This window comes from Astatotilapia calliptera, chromosome 17 (genome assembly GCF_964374335.1).
Source record: "Astatotilapia calliptera chromosome 17, fAstCal68.1, whole genome shotgun sequence".
Taxonomy (NCBI): Eukaryota; Metazoa; Chordata; class Actinopteri; order Cichliformes; family Cichlidae; genus Astatotilapia; species Astatotilapia calliptera.
In genome coordinates this window covers 16,932,039-16,957,397 of record NC_137438.1, presented here as the reverse complement: position 1 = coordinate 16,957,397, position 25,359 = coordinate 16,932,039, and the positions used below count along the sequence as shown (strand labels likewise).

Sequence of the window (25,359 nt, the reverse complement as noted above, 5' to 3'; positions counted from 1 at the left end):
TGCAGTAAGGAGAATTTTTCAGAAATTCTCACAAGAGAAGACCAGACAAATTATTACTGGAACTGTTGGAAGTCATCCTAATGAAAAATGATTGTGAATTCAACAGGGACTTCTATTTGCAAATAAAAGGGGTGGTGATGGTGAAATGTTTGCCCCTGCATACGCCATACATCATGGCAGAGTGGGAGACCTCTGTCTTAAAAAAATATGAGAAAAAAACATTACATTATTATCGGTTTCCTGATGATATTTGGGGAATGTGGTAACATTCTGAACAAGATTTTGAGGTGTTTTTAAGGACTCTGAACAACCATAATGCCTCGATTAAGCTTAAATCCATTATTTAAAAAAACTCAATTGATTCCTTGGATACAACCACATTTAAGGGGCCAAATTTTCTGAATAACCATGGACTGGATGTAACAGTATTTTTCAAACAAACAGATACACATGTCCTCTTGTTTAAGACAAGCTTTCATCCAAAGCATACATTTGCTGGACTAATTACGTCCCAATTATTGAGATTTCACAGGATCTGAACTCAGCAGACTGATTTCAGGAAAGCTACTAAAATTCGATTCTCGGCATTGTCCACAAGAGGGTACTGTCGCTTTTCCTTAAGGAAGTGTTTCAAATCCATGTTACAGATCAGGCCCATTGATGTCTCTCCTCTTCTCCCAGTGGTTACCACGTTTGTTAGGAACCACTTTCAGAAACTTGTTCAGGACACCAAAATGTTTTGAGATTATAAGTTAATTGCAGCCTTTAGGAGAAATAAAAACCCAAGAGATGATCTTATAAAGGCCAAAATCGGACCACTCTCTGAGGCTAGACCCAGACCTCAGAGGCAAATTTTTCAGCACCGTAAATAGTTGCACAGTTTTTAAAATGACAGTGTTTTCCTTTCACAATGTAAGGGTAATCAGCGTTCTAAGAACTATGTTTAATCAATAACTTGTAAGAAGTGTGGAACACAATATGTAGGAGTGTCATGGTACTGGGTTTTATTGAAGTTTAAGTTTTATTCTTGGATTGGTTGTTCTTCGTGGTTTTGGCTCTCTTTATTGTTTTTGCCTTTGCCTTCCCAGAGTTCCACGTTTCATGTCTAGTCACCCTTGTCCCCATGTTCCTTCTGTCTCCCCAGTCAGTTATGTCTCCACGTCCCATTGTCAAGTCTACGTCTTTGTGAATGTTTCTTGGTTCCTGTTTTACTTTGACACTCTTGCGTCCCCTGCTGAATGTTTTCAGTTTTGCTATGTTTTCTTTGTTATTATGTTTTGTTCCTCGTATCTAGTATTTGAGTTTTCACAGCACACTTAAGGCTGCCTCTTTCAGTTAAACTTGTGATTAGGCAACTTCTCTCAGGGTTTCATATTCCCGGTTCACTGATATGATCTTTAGCATAATCCAGTCTCTTTTTTTCTGTACTTCTTGCTTGTTTTGCAGGGAGGAGAGAATAGACTTTACTGCATTATTTGTGTAATTTTTGCCCCACACAAAAATTAAGTAAAATGAATACAAATGGGTTCATACTTACCTGAGTATTCTTACCTTCTGCTTTTAAGTACTTGATCCATAAGTAATAAAGGTGAATTCAGTTTGAGAACTGTTCATTATCATTATGGGAGAGGGAGGGGTAGTGTGTTGCATGCAAACACGTCTTTATTTGTAAATAGAGATAAGTTCACTATCATATGTACAGAAATAACAGTAAATAATTTGTCTGGAGGAAGAACAGTGAATATTTGAGGGGGGTTCCCTTTAATTACGCATTTATACAGGGCGTGTGATACGCGACAGCACACGGGCCCCTGTATGCCAGTGGAACCTGTCAAAAATTGGTCAAATGCAACAATGAAGGAAGATGCACCTTTAGTGGATTTTATTTTTATTTGTTTCTGTGGTAAGTTTATCAAAGATTCACACATTTTCTCTCTGAGATTACTTAAATTAAATAAATGCATTTTGAAGTTTTATTCTTCCTGCAGTGCTAGCACAAGTCCTGATGACATCTAACTTTTCCATAGCTCTTTATCTAATCTGAAAAATACCTGTTTTACAACAGGATTTCATTTGCATTCAATATGAAAATATACAAGAACTTTTATTACTTTTTTCTTAAAAGGAATAAAATATTCAGACACTCGAGTGTAGAAAAACTTTTTCTCAGACGCTGTAAACCAGATGACAGGGAGAGCTCGCTCTCACTCCCACTCACAAAAACCACAATCAGAACTAATTTCCTGTAGATTTCTTTCCTCCCCTCCATCACATCATCTTATGCTACATAATGACTGAACTCAACAAAGAAATCAAATCTATTACTTACCAAGCAACAAGAGACCATTGCAATGCATGTAAAACAACAACAACAACAACAAACAGTTACAAACATCAGACAGATCACTTCTCAGTTCTACCAATAAATTCATAAACAGAAAGATGGAAAAAAATAAAATACAAATTTAAAAAACAACGTGTTGTTGATACAGACATTAGCATCTACATCCTCTTGTTTTGTTAGTTCTTCATTGGAGTACAAGTGGTTTGTCATCATCAGAATCTATCTCAGTGTGTTCATTGGATATACTGCATTTCTCAACAAGTCCCTGCTTATTTACTTCCAAGGACACACTGTCCAGCCATCAGGAAAAAAAGGGGGATGGTATGAAGAGATGGGAAGAACAAAAAAAAAAGACTAGATCTAAAACCACACTGTGTCGCTGTTTATCAGTTATGAAAAATCCAGCACCAGTGAGGTAAAAGGCCATTTTTCTATTTCTTCATTTGTGTTTTGCACACGACATTTTTTAAACAACAAAACATCACAGTTCAGAAAATAATAAAACACACTCCTCCCCTTTAACTGACCCTGACCCTAAAGATTTATCCATTAGACATATTTCACAAGAGTCTTTGGCAGAAACAAAAGGCCATTGACTAGAACAGTAAGAATCATAGATAGGCTTCCCTATCATTTTCTTCTTAACACTTATAATGTGAGAGTGAAATCAGCCACATTATTCCACTTTACTCTTTTCTATATAACTGATATCTTGATGCATGCTCAATCATCCAGGTAAAGAAATCTCAAAGAGTTGATTCTGTTCATCTGGACGTAGCGTTTTCAGTGAGAGAGAGAAATTTTTCGTCACTCATCCAAGTAACTTCTTCAGTCTCAGCTCACTGCAGGTTTCCCCAACCTTATAAACAGCACATTTGCATAATGACTGAAACTAGCACCACTGGTGAAGAATGGGCTGTGAGGTCAGCTTTTGATAATTATTATGATCAAAGACCATCCATCATTGGCCGTGAGACCACGACTGACGAAGCATTTCTCCCTCTGAAAACGCTACATCCAGACAAACAAAATCAAGTTCTTGGGGTTTATAACTGAGAGCGTGATTACAGAGAGCTTTTATTACATTATTGAAAAAGTATGAATTTCTGAACTAATTATGTTGTTAATTCAGAATAACACTTTTACAAAAGTGACTACTTACTATGAAATACAATAACTAACACAATTTCACACCTGTGAAGGTATTTGGTTTTATAGATACATGTAATAGTTTGATTTGTCAGTTAGTGAAGCTACTTTAAATTACTTTACTTGTGACACAATGTTAGCTGTGAGTTCATGAAACTTCATAGAGTATATAAAAGGAGTACATATACTGTCAAGTCAAGTGTTGGTTTAAGTAATTATCATCTTGTTTTGTGAAACCAAAGTTATCAATTTGAATGAGAGACTGAGCTGAAGGGCACACAATAGTTCTACATGAGATCCTGTTTTCACTGGTTGACAAAGCATAACATGCTTTTTCTTTTGACTCTAAATTGGACTACAGTTTATTTGACAAACATAATGTGTTACTGAAGGCAACTTCAAGATAGTGATTGACTAATAACCTAATTGGGAAAATATTTATCGAGACCATATACACATCTCATTTCTTTCGGTTAATGGCGTTACACCGTGCTAGCCATGAAAAAGAAGGTTCAAGGCACTTCCACATTAGCCTCTGTTTTCATACATGGGAGCTTTGTAAACTTTTAATAAAGTCTACGCTTACCTCACGTTGTCTGCTTGCTTTCAGCAGCCATAGACAAAGGTCATGCTAAGTCAAACATACATTCAAGTGACCTCAAGATTATAAGAATCAGAAACTGTACAGACAAAGGTCTAAACCCAACCCTAACAAAATCCTAACAGTGTATGTCAGCATTTGTCTGTGTAAGTGTGTAAGATGCTGTACTAAAAACAACACAAGTATTCTAACAAGATATAATTCCTTAGGTCCTATTGATCTCACTATTCAAACTTTGTTGCTGAAAAACATACTTTAAAGGCTTTTGTGGGATAATCATCTACTTGTACAATATCTCGTGCAACTTTATGCAAAATATATTATACAAGACAAGAAAAAACAAAAATATAACGTACATAAGTATTTGGTGAATACTTTGTTGAATCACTTTTGGCAGCAATTACAGCCTCAGATTTTTTTTTTAGTATGATGCTCCAAGCTTGACATACCTACTTACAATTTCTCCCATTCTTCTTTGCTGAATCTTTCAAGCTTCATCAGGTTGGATGTGGAGAACTGGTGAACAGCCATTTTCAGATCCTTTCAGATATTCAGTCAGCTTCAAGTCTAGCCTCTGGTTCAGGACATTCACAAATTGGTCCCAAAGCCACTCCCACTCCTTTGTTATCTGGGCTGTGTGCTTAGAGTCTTGATCCTTTAGGTTCAAAGTGCTCTAAAAGGTTATCATCAAAGATTTCCATGTAGATTTCTGTATTAATCTTTCCCTTAACCCTAAACTAGGCCTTACAGTTTTCCACCCTGACTCCTGCTGGCAAAAAAAGCATCCTGACAGTATGATGCTGCCACCACCATGCTTCACTGTAGTAATTATACTGACCAGGTGATGAGCAGTTCCAGGTTTACATAAGACATGACACTTTGCATTCAAGCCAAAGATTTCAATCTTTGTTTCATCAGAGCAGAGAATTTTGTTTATCATGCTCTGAGAGTTACCTGGATAGTGCCTTTTGGCAATAATACTGTTCAGATTGGCTGAGCAGCCAGCTCTGGGAAGAGTCCTGGTGACCTTCAATGCTGCAGACGTTTTTCTGTACCCTTCCCTGATCTGTTTGTCAATACAATCCTGTCTCAGAGATCTACAGACAATTCTTTGGACTTCATGGCTTAGCCTGGTTTGTCTATTAGTTCACAGTGGATGTCAGTTTACATTCACTGAAAACTATGGGACTATATACAAGTATGTGTAAATAAACTACCAGTCAAAAGTTTAGACACATCTTCACATTTAATGTTTTTTCTTTATTATCATGTTTATTTACTTTGTAGATTCTCACTGAAGGCATCAAAACTATCAGTGAATACATGAAATTATGTAGTAAACAAAAAAGTGTGAAATAACTCAAAACATGTTTTATATTTTAGATTCTTAAAAATAGCCACTCTTCATGAGGAAGTCACCTGAAATGGTTTTCCAACAGTCTTGAAGGAGTTCACAGAGATGCTGAGCACTTGTTAGCCCCTTTGCCTTCACTCTGCAGTCCATCTTATCACAAACCATCTCAACTGCGTTTAGGTCAGGTGACTGCGGAGGCCAGGCCATCTGGCGCAGCACTCCATCACTCTCCTTCTTGGTCAGAGAGGCCTTACACAGCCTGGAGGTGTGTTTGGGGTCACTGTCATGTTGAAAAATAAATGATGGTCCAACTAAACAAAAACTGGATGGGATGGTATGTCACTGGAGGATGCTGTGGTAGCCATACTGGTTCAGTGTGCCTTCAGTTTTGAATAAATCCTCAACCAGCAAAGCACTCCTACACCACCACACCTCCTCCTCCATGCTTCATGGTGGGAACCATGCATGTAGAGACCATCAGTTCACCTTTTCTGCATTGCACAAAGATAGGGAGGGTGGAACCAAACATCTCAAATTTGGACTCATCAGACCAAAGCAGAGATTTCCACTGGTCTAATGTCCATTCCTTGTATTGGCCCAAACAACTCTCTTTTGCTTGGTGCTTTTCCTTAGTAGTGGCTTTTTAGCAGCTATTTGACCATAAAGGGCAAATAGCATATTCATGCAGTCTCCTCTGAACAGTTGATGTAGAGATGTGTCTGGTACTCGAACTCTGTGTGGCATTTATCTGGGCTCTAATCTGAGGTGCTGTTAACTTGTGATTTTTGAAGCTGGTGACTTGGATATATTTATCCTCAGCAGCAGAGGTGACTCTTTGTCTTCCTTTCCTGAGGCGGTCCACATGTGAGCCAGTTTCATCATAGTGCTTGATGGTTTTTGTGACTGCACTTGGGAACACATTCAAAATTTTCCAGACTGACGGACTGTCAGTTCTTAAAGTAATGATGAACTGTTGTTTCTCTTTACTAGTCCTTGCCATATGAATTCTAACAGTTGTCAAATTAGGGCTGTCAGCTCTGTGCCAACCTGACTTCTGCACAGCACAACTGATGGTCCATTTCATTTCAACCATTTCAGGTTATCGCAGCCCTGTCAGCAAAGCAAATGGTAGCTACTTTCAGAATTCTAAAACATAAGATATGTATAAAGTTATTTATCCTTTTTTCGTTGCTGCATAATTCCCTATAGCTTGACTCATATAATAGATGTCTTCAGTATGTGTTTGCAAAAATAAAGAAAAACCATTAAATGACAAGGTGTGTCCAAACTTTTGACTGGTAGTGTATATATGTCTTTAATAAATTTGTTGTAATATATTGTAAGGTAAAGACCCTAGAACACAGGTGTCGAACTCCAGGCCTCGAGGGCCGGTGTCCTGCATGTTTTAGATGTGTCCTTGATCCAACACAGCTGATTTAAATGGCTAAATTATCACCTCAACATGTCTTGAAGTTCTCCAGAAGCCTGTTAATGAACTAATAATTTGATTCAGGTGTGTTGAAACGGGGTGATATCTAAAACCTGCGGGACACCGGCCCTCGAGGCCTGGAGTTCGACACCCCTGCCCTAGAATAACAATAACCAACCCCAGAATAAACCCAACAATCAGTCAACCGCCTATGAGCAAGCACCTGGGAACTACAAATAAGCCCACAGTCTGAGAGTGAAGTGCTCTGCTGGGGTGATATAGTCCTGTAAAGCTCTTTAAAATAAAATGGGGACTAATTATACAAGACCTTGTATGTGATGAGAAGGATTTTAAATTTGATTCTGGATTTAACAGGGAGCCAATGAAGAGCAGCCAGTATGGGCGAAATACCCTCTCTGTCTAGTCCCTGTCAGTACTCTTGCTGTAGCATTTTGGATCAACTAAAAGCTCCTCAGGGAGTTTTTAGGAAATGCTGATAATTACAGTAGTCCAGCACAGAAGTGATAAACGTGACTTTCAGCATCACTCTGAGAAAGAATGTTTCTAATTTTAGATATGTACCACTAGTCTAGTAATTTCTTGAGCATTTTATTTTGGAAATGTTCCATACTGTACCTGCAGTTGTACATTTTAACACAGAAATTAAAATGTGTAAATCTGTTACATAATATGTTTAATTTTGTTACCAACAAGTGCAGAAACCAACAGCTGCCTAGAACAGTAGAAAAAATACAATAACATTTTGGTTGATTTTAAGGTAACTTATTTTGCTCATATACGTTCCTGAAAATGAGTCCCTATCTAACGTTACTTCACAGTAAGTTTTCATAATAAATGTACACTTTTCTTGAAAGATAAAGTTATGGCAGAAAGCTGCCCCTCCCTATATCTAGCTTTTGCAAGACTGCTCTTCTACTTTAAAGGGATTCTGTCTTCCCTGCTGTCACATGGTGCTGCTCGCAGGGAAGGTAAAATTGCGTACTGTCCCAACAAAAAAAAATGTAATTGCATTAAATATAACAAGCCAATACTTCACAGTGTAGTTATCACCACTTAAACAATTTCTTTTACAGTTTGTAGTTAGTAATTGTCTGGGTCATTGTTGCAAATACACTAATAATTTACAGCTAAGTTAATAGCTTGGTTTTTGGGAGTTTACTGGGAAAATAAGGGGCCTGTCTGTAACCAATACCATGACTTTAATTACAGATGAAAGTATTCATTTAAATAATAAGAAAGTTACCTATATTGCCAAGATTTTTATCCAGTGTCTTGTCTAAAATCCTTCAATTATCAACTTTAGCTTGAAACCACTTGCACAGCAAGATATTAAGATATTTAGTGCCAGGAACTTTATTCTTTTGATCTCTACACATGGTTTTCAGTGGAAGAAACCTTGCAACACAAATGACTTCTTCAGTCTGCGCTAACTGTAGGCTTCCCCAACCTTTAAACAGTGCAGTTACATGACAAAAACAAGTACCACCATTAATATGAAAACTGCCATTACCACTGATCAAAGCAGACGAGTACTATCACAGAGCTGGGAAATTGCTGCAATCACAGCGTTTTAACATGGTGAAAGACATACTCTTATGCCCCCTCCTTGGTTCAGCAATGGTTGTTTCGTTTTTGGTGTATTATGTTTTAGAGTTTGATTTCACAATGGTGAAAATAAATAAATAAATAAATAAATAAGAAGAAAAGCTGTCCAATCCTAACAAACACCAGTTCATCAGTGGTTTTTGTTTGGTCAGCATGTTGCCAGCTTTGACAAATGCTCCACTGGGACAATCAATTCAGTTATATTTTATTCCATAGCACCAAATCACAAAAAACAAATCTATGCAGGGTCTCTTTGTTATGATGTTCTTCAGCTTCCCTGGCCACTGTGTGTATGGGAAAATGTTTGCTCTGTTGTACTGTCCTGATGACACCCACATTGTGGTCATGCGGATAAACAAAGTCAAACTTGTACTACTGATCGGTATGCATGGGTATGGATTAGTAATTTCACAGTCTGACAATGATTGCCTGTAACGTTTTTATATCTAGACTGATGAACTTGATGTGTTTGTCCACCAGATTGTCATTTATATCTGGACCAAAGGCTCAGCGGTGTTCCAAGATAGGATATCAGAGCTCTTCTCCATTTCATTCATATAAAAGTTAGGCACAATAGGCAAAAACCCAGGAACCGATAGCTTCTAGATGAGAACAGCATGAATAGTCACAGATGAGACAGCAGAAGTCTGAGCTACTTGCTGCATGGTGGAAACGGACAGATGTATGCTAAATTCACACCAAGCACTTTGACTAGTGGGTGATGAATGTATCTGACAGACAACTCTCTCAAGCAGGGAAAGCCATTCTTAAGAAAGAGTTGAGCTTTCACGGCAAGACAAATCCAGCTAGTGTAACTAATAACAGGGATAAAATATGCATCGTGAAACAATTTTTGTGGTTGGCAACTTCAGATGAAAGTTGCAGCCTGCCTCAGAAATGCAAAGCCCCCAACATCCAATACAAGCATGAAGAAGAGGAAGACACACGTGTTATTCTGTAAAGATAGAATCACCATTGTGGCAACAAGGGTAGGTGCACAGTTTCATTGAACTAGACAGACTAGGATAAGCACATCCTGGACAAAGAGGAAGACTTGAGCAGGTAGTCAAGGACATTGAAAAGTGAAAAGTGAGCGACCATTGCTCAACTGAGGAAGAGACCTAAGAGCACATCTTTCACCATCTTGTATTGCTCTCTTCGCAGCCTTTTCCTAGCTAGCTGTGATTGATACTTATGCCACTGATCAATGGTTGATTGTGAAACTGAGGTCATGGCTCATTGTAAGGCAATATTGCTAGTTTTGGTCATTATGACCTTGTATTTACTTGGACTATTGACCATGCACCAGGACAAGATCTCTAGTGTCTTAAGCAGGATATAAATCTCAGTCAATGTCTAAAACTCAGGAAGCGGCTGTTGGATGTAAATACAATAAATCATCCTCACAGTTTTTAAAAATAAAGCATTATGCACCAATATTCAGAGATGGAACCTGGAAATGTTAACATGAGATCCTTTAATGTCTTGACTTGTGGATCTGTAACACAATTTTATATGACAGCTTGACAGAAACATTAAAAGAAGAGCAGGGATGATCCCAGAAATTCCACACAGAGTTGATATGCAGCCTCAAGCTCCCCCCACCACTGTTCTTGCCTCCTCTGATTGTTCGAGCCTTTGAGTATTATTGAGGTAAAGGCCAAAGTTCAGTAAGAGGAAGCTACATTAGTTTCCTTCATCAAGTTTTCTTCAGAGTGGTAGCGGCGATGGGGCGGTGCTTGGTCTGACTCAGAAAGCTGCTATGAATAGGAGATGAGGAGTATGAGAAGGAGGGTGAGCAACATGGCAGACGGCAAAGCAAGGCTGCAGCCACCAGTGGTATCGTCAGTCAGGAAGGGCTCCGCAGAGTCGTACACTGAATCATCTGAAAATGAGTTAACATCAGAACAACATTAATTAATATGAGCTGCAAGTAAACATATCACAAAATGTTTTAATTTATTCACAGACCTCCATCCATCCAATTTTTGTACATCAGGGTGGGGACGGGGCCTGTCCAGTCTAGCTGTTGTACAATTACTCTTTCAATTATTTTTAGATAAAAGAAATGTTAGAGATTAGCCTATAATTAGCTTAGAGAAGCTAGGTGAAGTGATAGCTTTTTAAGTAAGGGGTTAATTACTGGCACATTAAAGGCCTGTTGTGTTCAGCCCATTGATAGCAAAAGACTGATTATATTTAAGATCAAAGCCTTAATTAGGGCGTCTTTGAGTGGTTTTGTAGGACTGGAGTGTAATAGACACACTGATTGTTTGGATAAAGTAAATACTGAAAAAAATAAATCAGTAGGTTTGAAAGTTACTGTATATAATAATATATATATGAGATGGCCCTGATTTTTTTTTTCTCTAATAATTACATTTTTTGTGAAGAAATTCATAAAGTCATTACTAGTTCAGATCAAAGGAATGTTTGGCTCATCAGAGCTCTCACTTTGAAGAGAAACCTGGGGCTCTTATTTGTTTTCCACTGATGAATGGTAAGATGCTGTAGTTTTATGGAGGGCATTTTCAAAAACAGAGAAATTAACGCTTTTTCCAAATCAAGATTTTCCTAATTAGTGAGATGGCCTTTCCTCTCCACCTTACAGATTATTTGCTTTAAGATGCACATTTGAGTTATACCAGGTAGTTAAGCACTTCCTTGTTTGGTTTCGGCTCTATATGCCTTGGTGTTGGTAGAGTATCACTTTCTGTTCCTGTTACAAGGCACAGTGCTGTTTTTGTGTAGCTTATCTGTGTAGCCAATTTGATTAAAAATTTATACATAAGGTCTTATTTCATAGTGTAATCTTCATATGCAATATCCAAAGTGCTCACTCACTCACTATTGATTCACTCACTAATTATATTGACAGTATTTACTCCCTGTGCCTCTTCACCTGTCCCTCCTGCACTTCCCTGCTCATTGTGTCAGATATTTCGTTACTTCTCTGACAACGATACTTAGTGACAACGATACTTGTAATAAATGTAGTCTGTTTGCAGCTCTGGAGGCCAGGATCAATAAGTTGGAGAGCAGGCTTTGCACCCTTGAAAAACCCGTAGCTAGCCAGGCCCCTGTAGCTGGTCCAGTCCGACGTAGCGTAGTCCCTGTTACGACCCCTACCCCCCACAATTTCAGAATTTAAAGCACTTTAAATTGTTTCACATCTTGAGCTTTAGAGGAAAGAATAGCAGCTTAGTGAGCTTGTGTACATGTTGCATTTTAAATATGAAACTTGAGTTCGGTTAATATTCCACTGAGTTCAAGTAGTACTTCAGTAATATTTTCTAATAACTCAATGGTGTGTTGTGATTGTAATCGAGAAATCTCTTTACTTTCATAGTCAAATCAGGGAGAAGAGGTGTAAAATTATACAACAATATGAAATAGAAAAAAGGAAAGAAACTTACTTGTTGGCTTGACGTAGATTTTTAGCTTCAGACAAGGCTTCCTACCCAAGTTTGGATGCGGTGATGCTACAAAGGAAACAAAGGCCATAGAAAATCATGGAGAATTTATGGTCATGAGGTAAACTACAAACATTTTACCCCAGATTTGGTTAGTAAGAAGACTGCTCCAAATCCCCCAGGGGCTTCTCCAGTCATAGGTCATGAAAACGTTTTTGGTCAATCTCGTTGGCATGTGCAGATTCTAAATACTTTTGATATTTTAACTTTGAAGTACTTGTTTCCAAAGGAAACTGCTTTGTTTAGATGTTTATTTGCAAACCTCTCATGCTGAATTCTCCAGTGACAATAGAGAAAAGGTTTTCTTAAGATGACCTTTCCATGATATTCTGGTTACAAGTGTTGCAGCACTGGAGAGCAGAGCACCACCATTCCAGAGTATATTAATTCCTTTTTAAAGCTTTTCTGTTGTCATTCTGGGTTTTATTTGGCTTTTGAGCAATCCCACAAGCAGAAGCAATACATCACAAAAATTGTTCTAAGATTGTTGAACTATTTTCAAAGTGCTTGTGTGGATTATTTATTTGCATTGTTGTAACCCTGCCCAGTAGTGGAAATTGTATCCGCTGAGTTTTCCTAATGTTGAATATGGAGGCGTCATAGAGCTAATGGTGTGTGTGTGGTGTAGTGTGACAACAACCTTTCCATGGAGGGATTTTGCTTTTTTCAATCTGAAAACTAAACTTTTTTTTACTGGTATGTCGGCTGGTTATCGAGCAACATGAAACATACGTAAGGCTCAGTTAGCTAATGTTAGCTAACATCAAATGATGTCATAATCAAATTATTTATAATCAAATATAATGTCAGTTAAGATTGTTTGTATAGTTTCAAACCTAAATTAACAGACCATTACAAACTTTCACCAATGTCTGTAGTAAGTGGTAGTGCAATTACACAAGGTAATGCAACATGTGGGAAAAAACTAGCTTGTTGACATTGGTCTGCTGCCACAACATAAAGGCAATTTATTTTTAGGTAAGGTCATATGTTTAGGATATTTACTCCGCTATAGATTTAGTTTTATTCTTTTCTAAAAATAAAAAATAAAAAAAAATAGTATTTTTATTACTATTAGTGTGGCTGCACTGTTGGAAGTGTGTCAGCAGTAACATTACTAGCATGTTGCCTCAGCCACTACAAAGTAGAGGTGGGCAGATCAATCCAAACATTGATAGTATCGACACCAACACTGGCAATTAAGAATAACCCCACTGTATCTCTAGACTATCTCTGAGACCTCCATCTTATCCAGCTAAAGGAAATGTTGGCCTAGATTGTTACATGTTCCTGAGCTCTTGTTTAATGAAGAGCTAAAGGTGTTTATTTCACACCTCAAACATTTAGTAAATAATTAAGCAAATAAAAGTAATCTGCAATAAATTACAGGTAGTAATAAAATAAACTACTCTTTTATGCTACGTCCACACCTACACGGGTATTTTTGAAAACGCAGCTGTTTCGTCCACACGTAAACGGCATTTCGAATCACCGAAAACTGAGATTTCTTAAAACTCCTTTTTTGCGTTTATGTGTGGACGAGGAACACAGAGTTCGTCACGCAACGTCAAAGGTATGTGCCTTTTTTTCACATTACGCTGTGCGCTACGTTATTGTTTACATGAGATGAATTGCAGAATGGCAGATAGAGACAAAATACTGTTAATATGACTGTCTTCAGGTTTTACACCTTACATATACACACGCAGTTACTGTCCCTCTATTTACAAAGGCAGAGGCGTCACGGTGTGATTATTTTGCGTGTAGTTGTTTTTTTCCTGTGTAATAATTTTCAACATTGCAATCAAATCAAAAAATGCCTCTCTGTGCAAAATAGGTTCAAAAACATGAAAAACTGTGGGATACTGTTTGTCTGTGATTTAGACAGGGGGAACAAATTGTGGCAGGATGAGCCTGATGTTATTTGTATCCTGCTGTAACTTTACTGTATAAAGAGCTAACATCTCCAAAATGTCAGGAGTAGTTAGTCATTACAACAAGTGTTTGTGAACTAAAGATCAAGAATGTGGGATACGGTTGTCCCGTGATTTGGAGAGCCCAGCGCGTGCTCCTGACGAAGGGAAAACCAGTTCTGATGAGGAGACCTACCTCGGCACTTGTGCAGGTGAAGCCAAAGGGCAGACATGCTTCACCATATTTTCTAGTCTTTGGCTTAGAATGAAGTTGGTTTGCAAACATATTCAGCGATGCTTCATCTGCTGCTTTGCGTTTGTGTGGGCGCCCCGTGCTAGCAGTGTCCAAGCCTTTTTTTTTTCCTTCCCCTTTTCATACCTCGCCCCCCCTGCAATGGCTCTGTGCCCCCCCTAGGGGGCGGGCCCCACACTTTGGGAAGCTCTGATTTACTCAGTGTAGCAACCAGTCTGTTACATGACTAAGACTGGATGTATGATTCTTTGTGTGACAGGAAGGAAAATCTGTGTCTACATTAATATTTTTGAGAGTTGCCTTTCCCCCCCAAAGCTAACAGCTGATTCTTCCTGTCACTGATAGTAAATCATTCCAGCTGATCTGACCAGAAAAATAATAATTCAGACTCCAAAATAGTTTCAAATTGGCAACTTCAAGCAGGAATCAATCTAGCTTGCACAGCGAGCCTGACCCTAATAACACGGTAAGTAGTAATATTCAGTTTAGCAATATAAAACAGACAGTATGTACACTGCTATGTACTCACAGATATAGTAGTACTCATGTCCTGGCCTGAACTCGAAGCCCAGGCTAAAGGGTGTAAAGAGCTGAAACTTCTCAGAGAACTTGAGTGGCCCATTGGGGCTCTGTGGTCTGTTACATTCCCAGCGTTTAAAACCTTTTCTGTGGTGGTCGCAGGACATGTATCCGTCATAGTTCACCATGTACAACACATAATGCTCCATGTGCACGGCTGACTCCGTCGCCTCGTAGTGAGGACAGTAGATATCCAGGTAGTCATTGATTGCCACCTCCACTGTGTAATCACCCTGAAAAAACCTGAGGAAGAGAATACATTTGGTCATTTCTTTTTTATTTAAGAAGATAAGAACACAGAATCCAGAATACATGTTTATGTGACATGAATAATACGTGACTTACAGAGCTGTAACGGTGAAACTACAACCTGCAAGCCTCATTTAAGCGTTCAGTTAGACAGCAAACTTTATTTGTTTATTTACTGATTTAATCAACTTTTGGAGATTGTTTTGTGGGCTTGCATTTTAAAATCTGAACATTCTTTTAGATGTTCAGTATTAAATAGTTACAAATGTTTGTTCCATACACACATAAAAAAAACATTGAAATGGTTGTCTAAATCAGGCTCAGTAAACTGTGAGTTATAGTTAAGTGATTTTTTTTTTTGTAAAATTTGCCATAAACAAGTCAACAAACAAAACAGACCACTCTTTTTTAGTCTTTGCGTTTTCGAACTTTAATCTGTAACACAATGGGGACAGTCTGAAGATTTCAAAATCAACATATTTAGGGACAGTATTTTGAATACTCGAAATACTTTTACTGAGGATTTAAAAGTAAAGTTTTAATAACTGTATCAGAACATTTTGTTATTAAACAGTGAGCAAACAAGTTTTTTTTAATTAATAATTTAAAAAAAAAAAAAGGTAATATTTCATTTTTAAATTAAATATTTTGTTAAACAAATAACAAACCAATTAATTTGCTAATCATTCACGCTTCATTATTTCAGTATCCAATATAAAAACTTGAAAAAAAAACCCAAAAAACATCCAGGTTTAGGTCCCTATCAGTGTCCTGGGAGACACCCAAGGCACTCTCGAGGAGAAATTATGTTGTTGACTGTATCAAAGAGAGCCTTAGGATTAATTTTTCCTACTGCAAGTAGTTTAGAGAAATACAAGGCTCAATGCATTTTTTGCCATGCCATTAAAGATAGACAAGAGACAAGTGAAGTGTGGAGACCTCGGGGTTTTTTTTGTGGTTTTTCACAGGTGATCAGTTTTATGGCAAATCCACCAAAAACTGTTGTTGGATTCAGTGATGCAAGGAGGAGATTTAATTCTTCCGCCTTGTCTACTCTGTCTACATTATACATGCTCCCCTAGGGCATATGATACGATATGATCATATGATTTTCACTGCTATGCAGATGACACCTAACTTTATCTATCCATGAAGCCAGATTAAAACAGCACCTAGTTAAACTGAATGAATGTCTTAAAGACATAAAGACCTGAATAACCTCTAACTTTCTGCTTTTATATTAAGATAAAACTGAGATTATTGTACTCTGCCCCAAAAATCTTAGAAATGTAGTTTCTAGTCAGATGCTTACCGTGGATAGCATTACCCTGGCCTCCAGTAACACTGTGAGGAATCTTGGAATTGTTTTTGACCAGGATATGTCCTTTATATACACGTATTAAACAAATATGTAAGACTGCTTTCTTGAATTTGTCAACATCTCAAGAATTAGAAACATCCTGTCTTAAAAACTAGCTCATGCATTTATTACTTCTAGGCTGGACTACTGTAGTTCATTACTATCAGGGTGTCCTAAAAACGTCCTGAAAAGCCTTCAGTTGATCTTAGTTTTGCATTTCAGGCTACAGGCTTTTCTTGCTTTTAGTGAATAGGATCTATGCAGACTGAAGGAAAGTCTAGAGATACTGCTTCTTCTTTATCACTAAAAGAAACTAATGATTCAATGTAGAGCTACTGTGCTGCAAAAAAACCCCAAGCCGTCACAAATCACATATTGATGATCACAGATCTTGTATTATTGTGGAGCTTGCAATATAAAGTGCGTTGAGGGAACTGTTGCTGTGATTTAGTGCTATATAAAAAAATTGAATTGAACTGAAATGATTCATTACCACAAACACGACTGCTTTTTTAATCTGTTACTTGTATGGTTTATTTAAATGCAGACACACAATGGAGACAGAACAAAAGTAAATAGCAGAATAAGCTGTTTGGCATTGGCAAAGAAGATTTGGCAATTTTTTCAAGGGTGCAATCCACATACTCAACTCTGCTGTTCAACCCCAAAATGCGTTTTCTTTACAAACGTGCCACCATTTAAGGGGAAATAAGTAGACTTTTCAATGGCAAAAATCTCTTACCTAGGGACTACATTTCACAAACCTGTAACACATGGCATTATAATTATTTAAGGCACTTTAGGGGGCCACTTCAGAGTTCAGTGACTTAAGTTGAATCATAGCACTGATTATTCCAATATCACCTGAAAGTAGCAACAAAATGTAATCCTGATTAAATTTGGGAGGCGCATAAAAGCAGCTATTGTTGCAGAGAGGAAGGCAACTTTCCTCTGCCTCACCCTCTTTGTCTTTTCTAACACTATTAGCAAAGTGCAGCTTAACTCATTTAGCTGAAGGATCAGGTGACGCCAACAGCTCACAGAGCAGGAAATTCATTCGCCGAACTGTGCCCCTGCAGCTCTCACATCATCACTTATCTCTCTAATGGAGTAAGGTTCTTGGTCTGTCCCAATGTGATCACTGGGGTCACTACCACAATAATCAGCATTATCTTAAAAGCCACAATGATTAGTGGATTAATTGGTTCGAAAACCAATAGAAAAATCATCAGAAATTATTAGGAAAAAAACATTACAGCAACTTTAAGAATAGTGGGGAAAATGGCTGGTTTTCCTGCCAGATGTCTTTGTAAAGTCAACCTTTACAACTTGATATTTCTAACTCTGACAGTTTTGTTTTATAAGTTCCATAATTACAAAATGAATAAGAGCTGGCAGTCTGAGACTGCTTAACTCTCAAATCAGGATATTTTGTGATGAGAGATGTGATGTGATTTTTTCTCCAAGATGAAGTAATTTTTCAAAAATCATCATCTCAATATGCAAGACAAAAGAATATGGAAATTGTCACGTAAATGAATCCAAAACCTTTTATCCCCAGTAATCCCACTAGAATTTAACTAAACAGCAATTCTGTTTGGTTGGATCCCTAATTATTACCAAAGCTGTAAAGATTAATCAGTAGTTCCCAGCAGATCCTAGCATAGATTGCTGTCATTACAGGAAAAGTGTGCAATTGTGAGGAATTGTTGAAATCCTTTTTCTCCTATTTATTAGTTAGGAGCATAGGTTAGAGATTTGTCTCTTTTTTTGCCTTTTATTTTAGGTTAGGTGGGAATAAGGAACACAAGATGTTTGTTTGTTGTTTTGGCACCGGTCAATGCTGAAGCCAATAAACTGCTTCATTGCATCTTTATTTGTTTGGTATTGCTGGCCTCATGTCTGTTTTATATCGAGGTTATGTAATAATGAATTACTATGCAGTAAATATGTGTGTAATGACCATCGGGAAGGTAAAGTAGTCCACCTGGATAGAGAAAGAAACGTCTCTTGTGTCGTGAGGTATTCAACCAGTTTCTTTCCCCAGATGAACTAATTTCAGGTCATAATAAATAATAATGTACTGATGTTTATATAGCAACTTTCAATTTTTACCGACTAGATAAAGCACTTTAGAGCTATATTTTTTAATTAAAAGTCATTAAACAGTTAGTATGCATGCCCTTGGTTTCTCAGTAAGCTCCGCCCCTTGCACATCACATCAAGTTTCAAAGCACTATGACGGTGTTTGCTTTGCTGTTCTCATGAGAAGTTTTTGTTGAATCTGTGCTGCTAATCGCTCATTGAAGTTAGTGATTACTAAAGTTCATTTCTGTGTTAGCTGGCATTGCTCACTGTCGAGTCACCCACCATATTTCGCTTAGAAGCTTCTATGCATTTTTAAAAGTGTAGTGAAAAGAGAAAAAAAACAACACTCGTTTCTTAATTTTAAAAAAAAGGCCAAAAACATAGGAGTAAAAGCAGAAAAGATATCTATCCAAAGAAGTCGCAGATTGCCCCGGAACAACGTCGTCGACCGGTAAAGGACTTTGCAGACGTCCTGGATTCAACCGATAAGCGACTGTCCAGCTTCTACATGAGCATGTCTCTGATCGAGATTCTAAACCGTGAATTCCAATCCCTGAGGGAATCTTTAGAATTCAGCCAGCAGCAGGTGGAAATGTCACTGAAAACACCATGCTACAGACTCGGTCAAGTCTCTAAGTGAGAAAGTCACCCAGCTCAGTTAAGAAAATTAAAAATTAAAAAGACTGCCATCGGTCTTCAGACCCGTAGCATGAGAGATAACCTGGTGTTTTCAGGTATCCCAGAGTCTGCTTGAGAGGACACAGAAGTTACTATAAGACCCACCCGAAACTTCCGGAGGACACCGTGAAGAACATGGGCCTGGTGTCTGGAATCTGCGTCCTTTTGTGGCCAAATTCGGTAACATTTCAGCAGAAGGAGCCGTTGGCGAGTTACAGCAGGGAGCTACAAGGAATGGACTTTAGTGTAAACGACCAGTTTCCCAGAGAGATCATGGAGCGACACAAAGTCCTGTTCCCTTTCATCCCTCCTGCATCGCTTTTGCATGTTTTTCTTTCTTCTCCCTTCTCTCACTGCACCGATCGGCTGTTTTCCTAGTCAGTTACACACAGAGCACCCTTGACCTTTACACGTCTGCATGGCATGATCAGGTACATTTGCACTCAGTGCCAGCACATCCACTACGGCCTCACGGCACACATAGACATGGGGAGACCTCAAGTTTGGGCTAAATTAAGAAATGGACAGGCTCAATACAGCAGGAGCTCAGCACAATTGTCAGTCCGCAAATATAGTTAAACAATACATGAGCGAATGGCGCGTGCCGTTCTCTTCACCCCAACCATAGGCAATATACTTTCTTCTCACATATCCATCACTCTTACTCTGGATTTTTTCCTAGTCAGCAGCTCACTGTTGAGTGACATTTCAGACACTGAGATACACTCGATAGCTGTCAGCGATCATGTGTCTTTAACTTTAGTAAATAAGAAGGTCACTCCGCCAATTAAAAACGGGAAATTTAATAGATCATTACTTAAAAATGAAGATTTTATTAAATATTTTAAAAAAGAGTGAGCTTTATATTTAGACTAATGACCTGCCTGGAACATCAGCATCTGTTCTCTGAGAAGCAGGAAAAGCTGTGATAAGATGTAAAATAATTTAATTCACATCACAGAAGAAGAAAAGAGAAAACAACCATATTCAGGAATTAGAAGAAATAATCAAATCATAGAAGAAGACGATGTGTCCTCCTGGGAACAGGAAATGCTGAACAAAATACATAAAACATAAAATACATAAAACACAACTAGAATGAAATGACATTATCAATACCCCCCCTTCCTCAATCTTAGTAAAATCACTTCAGTTGTAAAATTTTGAACATGGTAACAAATCAGGTCAATATCTAGCCAACCAGTTAAAAATAAAGAAAGAAAAAATGACTTTAGGAGCTGTTAAAGACTTATCTGGGAACGCACTATATGACCCTGAAAGAATAAACATCACCTTCAGGGACTTTTAAAAAACTTTATATTTACTACAGATGAACCCATCTACAGGCAAAATTGATCTTTTTCTTGATAACAGACGAATAAATAAATTATCAGAAAGTCAAGCAATAGCACTGGCCACAGCGCTGACATCAGGTGAAATCCAGGAAGTCCTGAAAAGTACGCCCAATCACAAGGCTCCAGGTCCAGATGGATTCTAGCAGGATCCTACAAAGAATTCTGGACATTTCTGGCACCAGTATTCCACAGAATGCTGCAGGAAATCAAGGAAAATGGCACCACATTTGAAGTCTAACATTAGTCTCCTTCAAAAACCATGCAAAGACCCCATATTTCACCACCAGCTACTGTCCAATATTCATTATAAGAACCCTGACCAGACTGGTTTCATAAAAAGGAGGCACTCATCAACAAACGCTTCCATAAACTGGTTAAAAATATAAATAATATTGTAAGTTGTTTGCTTTCCTGGTAGATGGACCTGGTCTGTCTGAGTAGACTTTTACCAACAAAAATAGAGACTCGCTTTTCATTTATTTATCCTGCCTCCACGTGCCTGTATTTGTCTACTCATCTTAGAATTTATGATGCCGGCATTTGTAACATAATAATAGGAGTGTGGAGGTGTGAATGGAGCAATGCTATGGTGTCATTATTATAGTTGATTAAAATAAATTCTAGAGTCTTACAGTTAATTTACATGTGAAAAAAGTTGCTCATGAAACAAAATTGAAAGCTGCAAACAAATGTCTGAGATTTATTGGCTACTTATATTCATGAAATTAAAAAAGTCTTGAAGTTATTAAATGTTATATATTTAATAACATAATTCTATAAACCAAGCATGCATGTGTTATAGTTTTTCATTTGAGAATCAAATTTTGTGATGTTTTCATGTGATTAAATTGAAGAAAGTGGAAACAGACCCAAAGCAGGTGATGCAGAAAGCGAGTCAGGGTTAAGTCACAGATTGAGGCATATTTAGTCATTTTAACTTTCCTGGTATTTTCTTTTATATATATTGCCAAAAATATTCACCCATCCAAATAATTCAGGTGTTCTAATCATTTCTGTGGCCACAGGTGTATAACATCAAGCACCCAGGCGTGCAGACTGCTTCCATAAACATTTATGAAAGAATGGGTTTGAATGGACTGAGTGGTCCTGTGATGGGATGCCACCAGTCATGAAATTTCCTCACTACTAAATATTCCACAGTCAGCTCTTAGTAGAATTATTACATAGTGGATGTGACTGGGAATGACAATAACTTTCTGCAGAATTAATTGCTATAAATCTCCAAACCACAAATATATACAAAACCTGACATGTTGAATTTACCATGAGTAAAATGATTAGAACAATTGTTTTTATTTTTTATAGCTCTGTTTAGCTTCTGGTTTAATTACTTTTTACGAACATATTAATAATCGGAATAATTAATGATCAAAATTTTCAGTAACTTTGACATTAGACAACAGCTTCAAGATTTTCTCCTTTTTATTAATAATATTTCTGAGATCATATTTCAAATCCAAAATATATTAAGAGTTATAGAATTTAAAAAAAAAATTAAGTTTGAAAGCTGACTAGATACACTATTTAGAATAATTTGAAATAAACTATTTGAAAATTTTTTTATTTTAACTGTGATTTTAGCTCAAATAAATCTCTTCCTTTGAGGTTTTAGACATTCAAGTTATTCCCTTAAAAATATGAACGTAAGCTCTCCATTTTCTTATCCATCTTAACCTGGTTCGGGAACAGCACCATGCAGGACAGACGAGCTCTACAGAGGGTTGTGCGGTCAGCTGAGCGCACCATCCGCTCCGAGCTCCCTGACCTGCACTCAATCTACAGCAGGCGGTGCTGGACCAAGGCCAGGAAGATCGTGAAGGACCTCAGCCATCCCAACAACAGACTGTTCTCTCTGTTGAGGTCAGGAAAGCGATTCCGCTCCCTGAAGACCAACACAGAGAGACTGAGGAGGAGCTTCTTCCCGCAGGCGATACGGTCTCTCAATCACACCACCACACAGTACTGACCCACACATATGGTTCTTACACACACACTGGACTTTCTGGACATTGTTTTTGCACAACACTGGTCACTATATTCTTCATTTCCGGTTAATACTTGTACAGCTGCTGTTATTGTGTATATATTTATTTATATTTAGATTTCTTCATACATTCTTATATAGTTCTATATTGTGTATTGTGTATTTTGTTGTACAGTTATTTTATTTTCAACTTTAATTTATATATTTATCTTTATCTTATTCTTCCCAGTTAAATTTACCCTTCATTCTAATTTGTGTTGTACAATTATTTCATTTTTAACCTTAATTTATATTTTATTCCTTCCTAGTTAAATTTACCCTTTTTAATTTTTCATATTTATTTCCTATCTTATTCATAGCCTTTTCCTTTTTTGTTTTCTTTAGGTCACGAGCAGTTGTCCAAGCATTTCACTACATATCGTACTGTGTATGACTGTGTACGTGACAAATAAAAATTAGAATTTGAATTTGAATTCTTTCCAAGTATTGAAAAAATAACATTTAATAATAATAAAAAAGTTTAGACTGTTAATGCAATAATTCATTTCATTATTTCAAATTTTGTTTTTAATTACTTTTATTAATTGCGAGGACTCCTATTAAGTAACAGTCTGTCATGAAGTCCATAAAATTTATTTCATTTTTTCGCTCACTGGAATTAGGGTCGCATAAACGTCAATAATTTATTGCACTTTTATTTGATTAACTTGGACTTTGCGAACACAAACAGATAATTTGGGTAATTCCGAAAAACATTCTCACTGTTTTCACACAAAAAGTAAATGACCACAGCCCTCTGTGCATAAATCGAACCTGAGCTCTGATGAGGAGTGACAGTCGTCCAGTTTTCCTTCATCTCTGGGATTTTGGGGAATGATGGTGCTATTGTTGAATGCAGAGTGTGATTGGTGGAGCATGTCAACTGCTGACAGCTGGCACAAAGACAGTGGGTGGGAGGGGTTGTTCAAAGTGGACCATTGCCCAGCCATTTTCTCAACCCCAACTTTTCCAGGTTAGAAACAAAAAATCCTGTCTGGCTGAGCCTGAATGTCAGCTAAATAAAATGAAATCTGAACAATACATTAAATACAACATTTAGAATCTGATATTTTATTAATTTACTTTAATTAGTTTTATTAGTGTATTTATTGCTTTCTGGTTTTAGTAGCTTTTAAAAAGTGCAATTTATTTCATAGTACCCTCACTTTTTCAAGAGTTTTTAAAATAATAACAAACTTTATAAGTCTGGTTTTACTCTTTGACCTGTGATTATGTGCGTCTTTGTAGGAAGAAAAAAGGAACTGTTCCATATTTTCTTACTTTTCTCACTATTATCTTACTTTTTCTTGTTTAAATGTTAAATTATATAAATCATCAATTGTCAAAGTATGTGTCAATAAATGGTGTGGGCTTAACAGAAGTACATCTTTTATATAGTTTCAACATCTACAACTTTGCTAATTATAGTTTAAAATAGTAAAATTTAAAAATAACATTTTCTTCTTCAAAAGTCTTTTTATTAGACAAAAGGTTTCAATGCAATGTATACAATAACACAAAATGCTTCAGAATTTTCAAAATTTCAATCTTGTTCCCACCCTGACCCTTAAAACAACAAATAATTGGCAGCCTGCTGCCCAACCAAACCAAAAACAGAAAAAAAACAAAACCCCCCAAAACAAAACAAACAAACAAACAAACAAACAAACAAACAAACAAACAAACAAACACAGACTCATAAAAGAAAAGAAAGAAAAAATAATAAGAAGGGGGGGGGGGGGGGGGTTCCTTGGACTACTCAGTAACAGTAGTTGTGGGCCTTTCAAAGAAGTCCAGAAAGGGGGACCACAGTTTATAAAATTTATTTTTAGACCCACAAACTGTATATCTAATTTTTTCCAAATCCATACAGGACATTATATCTTTTAGCCATAGTGTGTGTGAGGGGGGAGAAGAGTCTTTCCACTTCAGCAATATAGCTCGCCTGGCCAGCAGTAATGAAAAGTTTAATGTTCTGAGTCTGGAGTTGGACAGATTCAAATTCTGGACCGCACCAAACAGCACAGAGTGGCTCTGGTTCAATTTGATGCTGCAGGACATCAGACAGCGTATGGAATATAATGAAATAAATATTTTGTCGTTTCCTTAATCTGTGTGTGTGTGTGTGTGTGTGTGTGTGTGTGTGTGTCTTTACTTTACAACAAGACAAACAAAACAACAAAACAACAAAAAAGGTGTAAAAACATTATGTGCCAATTTTTATCATAACCTTTTTTTTACATTTATTCTTTAACAATATTGATCCTGAAACCTTTTATTGATTATTATCATTATCTTTCTGGAAGACAGGTACAAAATCTGTACCTTAGCAAAATTACAATTACTCTTTCAGATTGTTTTTGATCTGTTTCACTTTTGGGCTGCAAATAAGGTTAATTTTATTTGTACTATTGACTTGGCTCATATCAGATATTTAATATTTATTTAAACTGCCACACTTTTTTCGTTTTTTTTTTTTTTGTCTCGGCCTGTGGATTGTCTTGATTTCAAAGGGCTGTAACGCCAGAAAACACTGGGTGATCTGGGCTTGGCATCTTTCATGCGGTCGAGCCACTGCAGTGGGGCATGATCTGAGCAGAGGGTGAACGAGTGTTTCAGGAGGTAATAGTGAAGGGAGTCGACCGCCCACCGGATTGCCAGGCATTCTTTCTCCACTGTGCTCTATTTGCTCTATCGCTCCGTCAGTTTCCAGCTAATGTACAGGATAGGGTGATCGACCCCCCCTTACCTGCCAGGAAAAAACGGCCCCCAGCCCTCTGTTCGAGGCAGGATAAAAGGGAGGGAAAAGTTAAGAGTGTGGAGCAGCAGCTCCCAGCAGAGGGCCTTTTTCACCCACACAAACA

The 25,359-nt window shown here is 37.4% G+C and overlaps 1 protein-coding gene across 1 annotated transcript in view; it reads right to left on the bottom strand.

The window, feature by feature from the left end:
- Positions 1 to 1,871: 1,871 nt before the first annotated feature.
- LOC113008784 (ephrin-A2-like) overlaps positions 1,872 to 25,359 on the bottom strand; it is a 69,493-nt gene continuing 46,005 nt past the window's right edge. The window contains exons 3-5 of the mRNA XM_026146527.2: positions 14,672 to 14,964; positions 11,920 to 11,985; positions 1,872 to 10,388 (exon numbers count right to left, since the gene is read on the bottom strand). Of these exons, the coding sequence (XP_026002312.2) occupies positions 10,264 to 10,388; positions 11,920 to 11,985; positions 14,672 to 14,964 (484 nt within the window). The 3' untranslated portion in view covers positions 1,872 to 10,263. The remainder of the gene's footprint in view (positions 10,389 to 11,919; positions 11,986 to 14,671; positions 14,965 to 25,359) is intronic.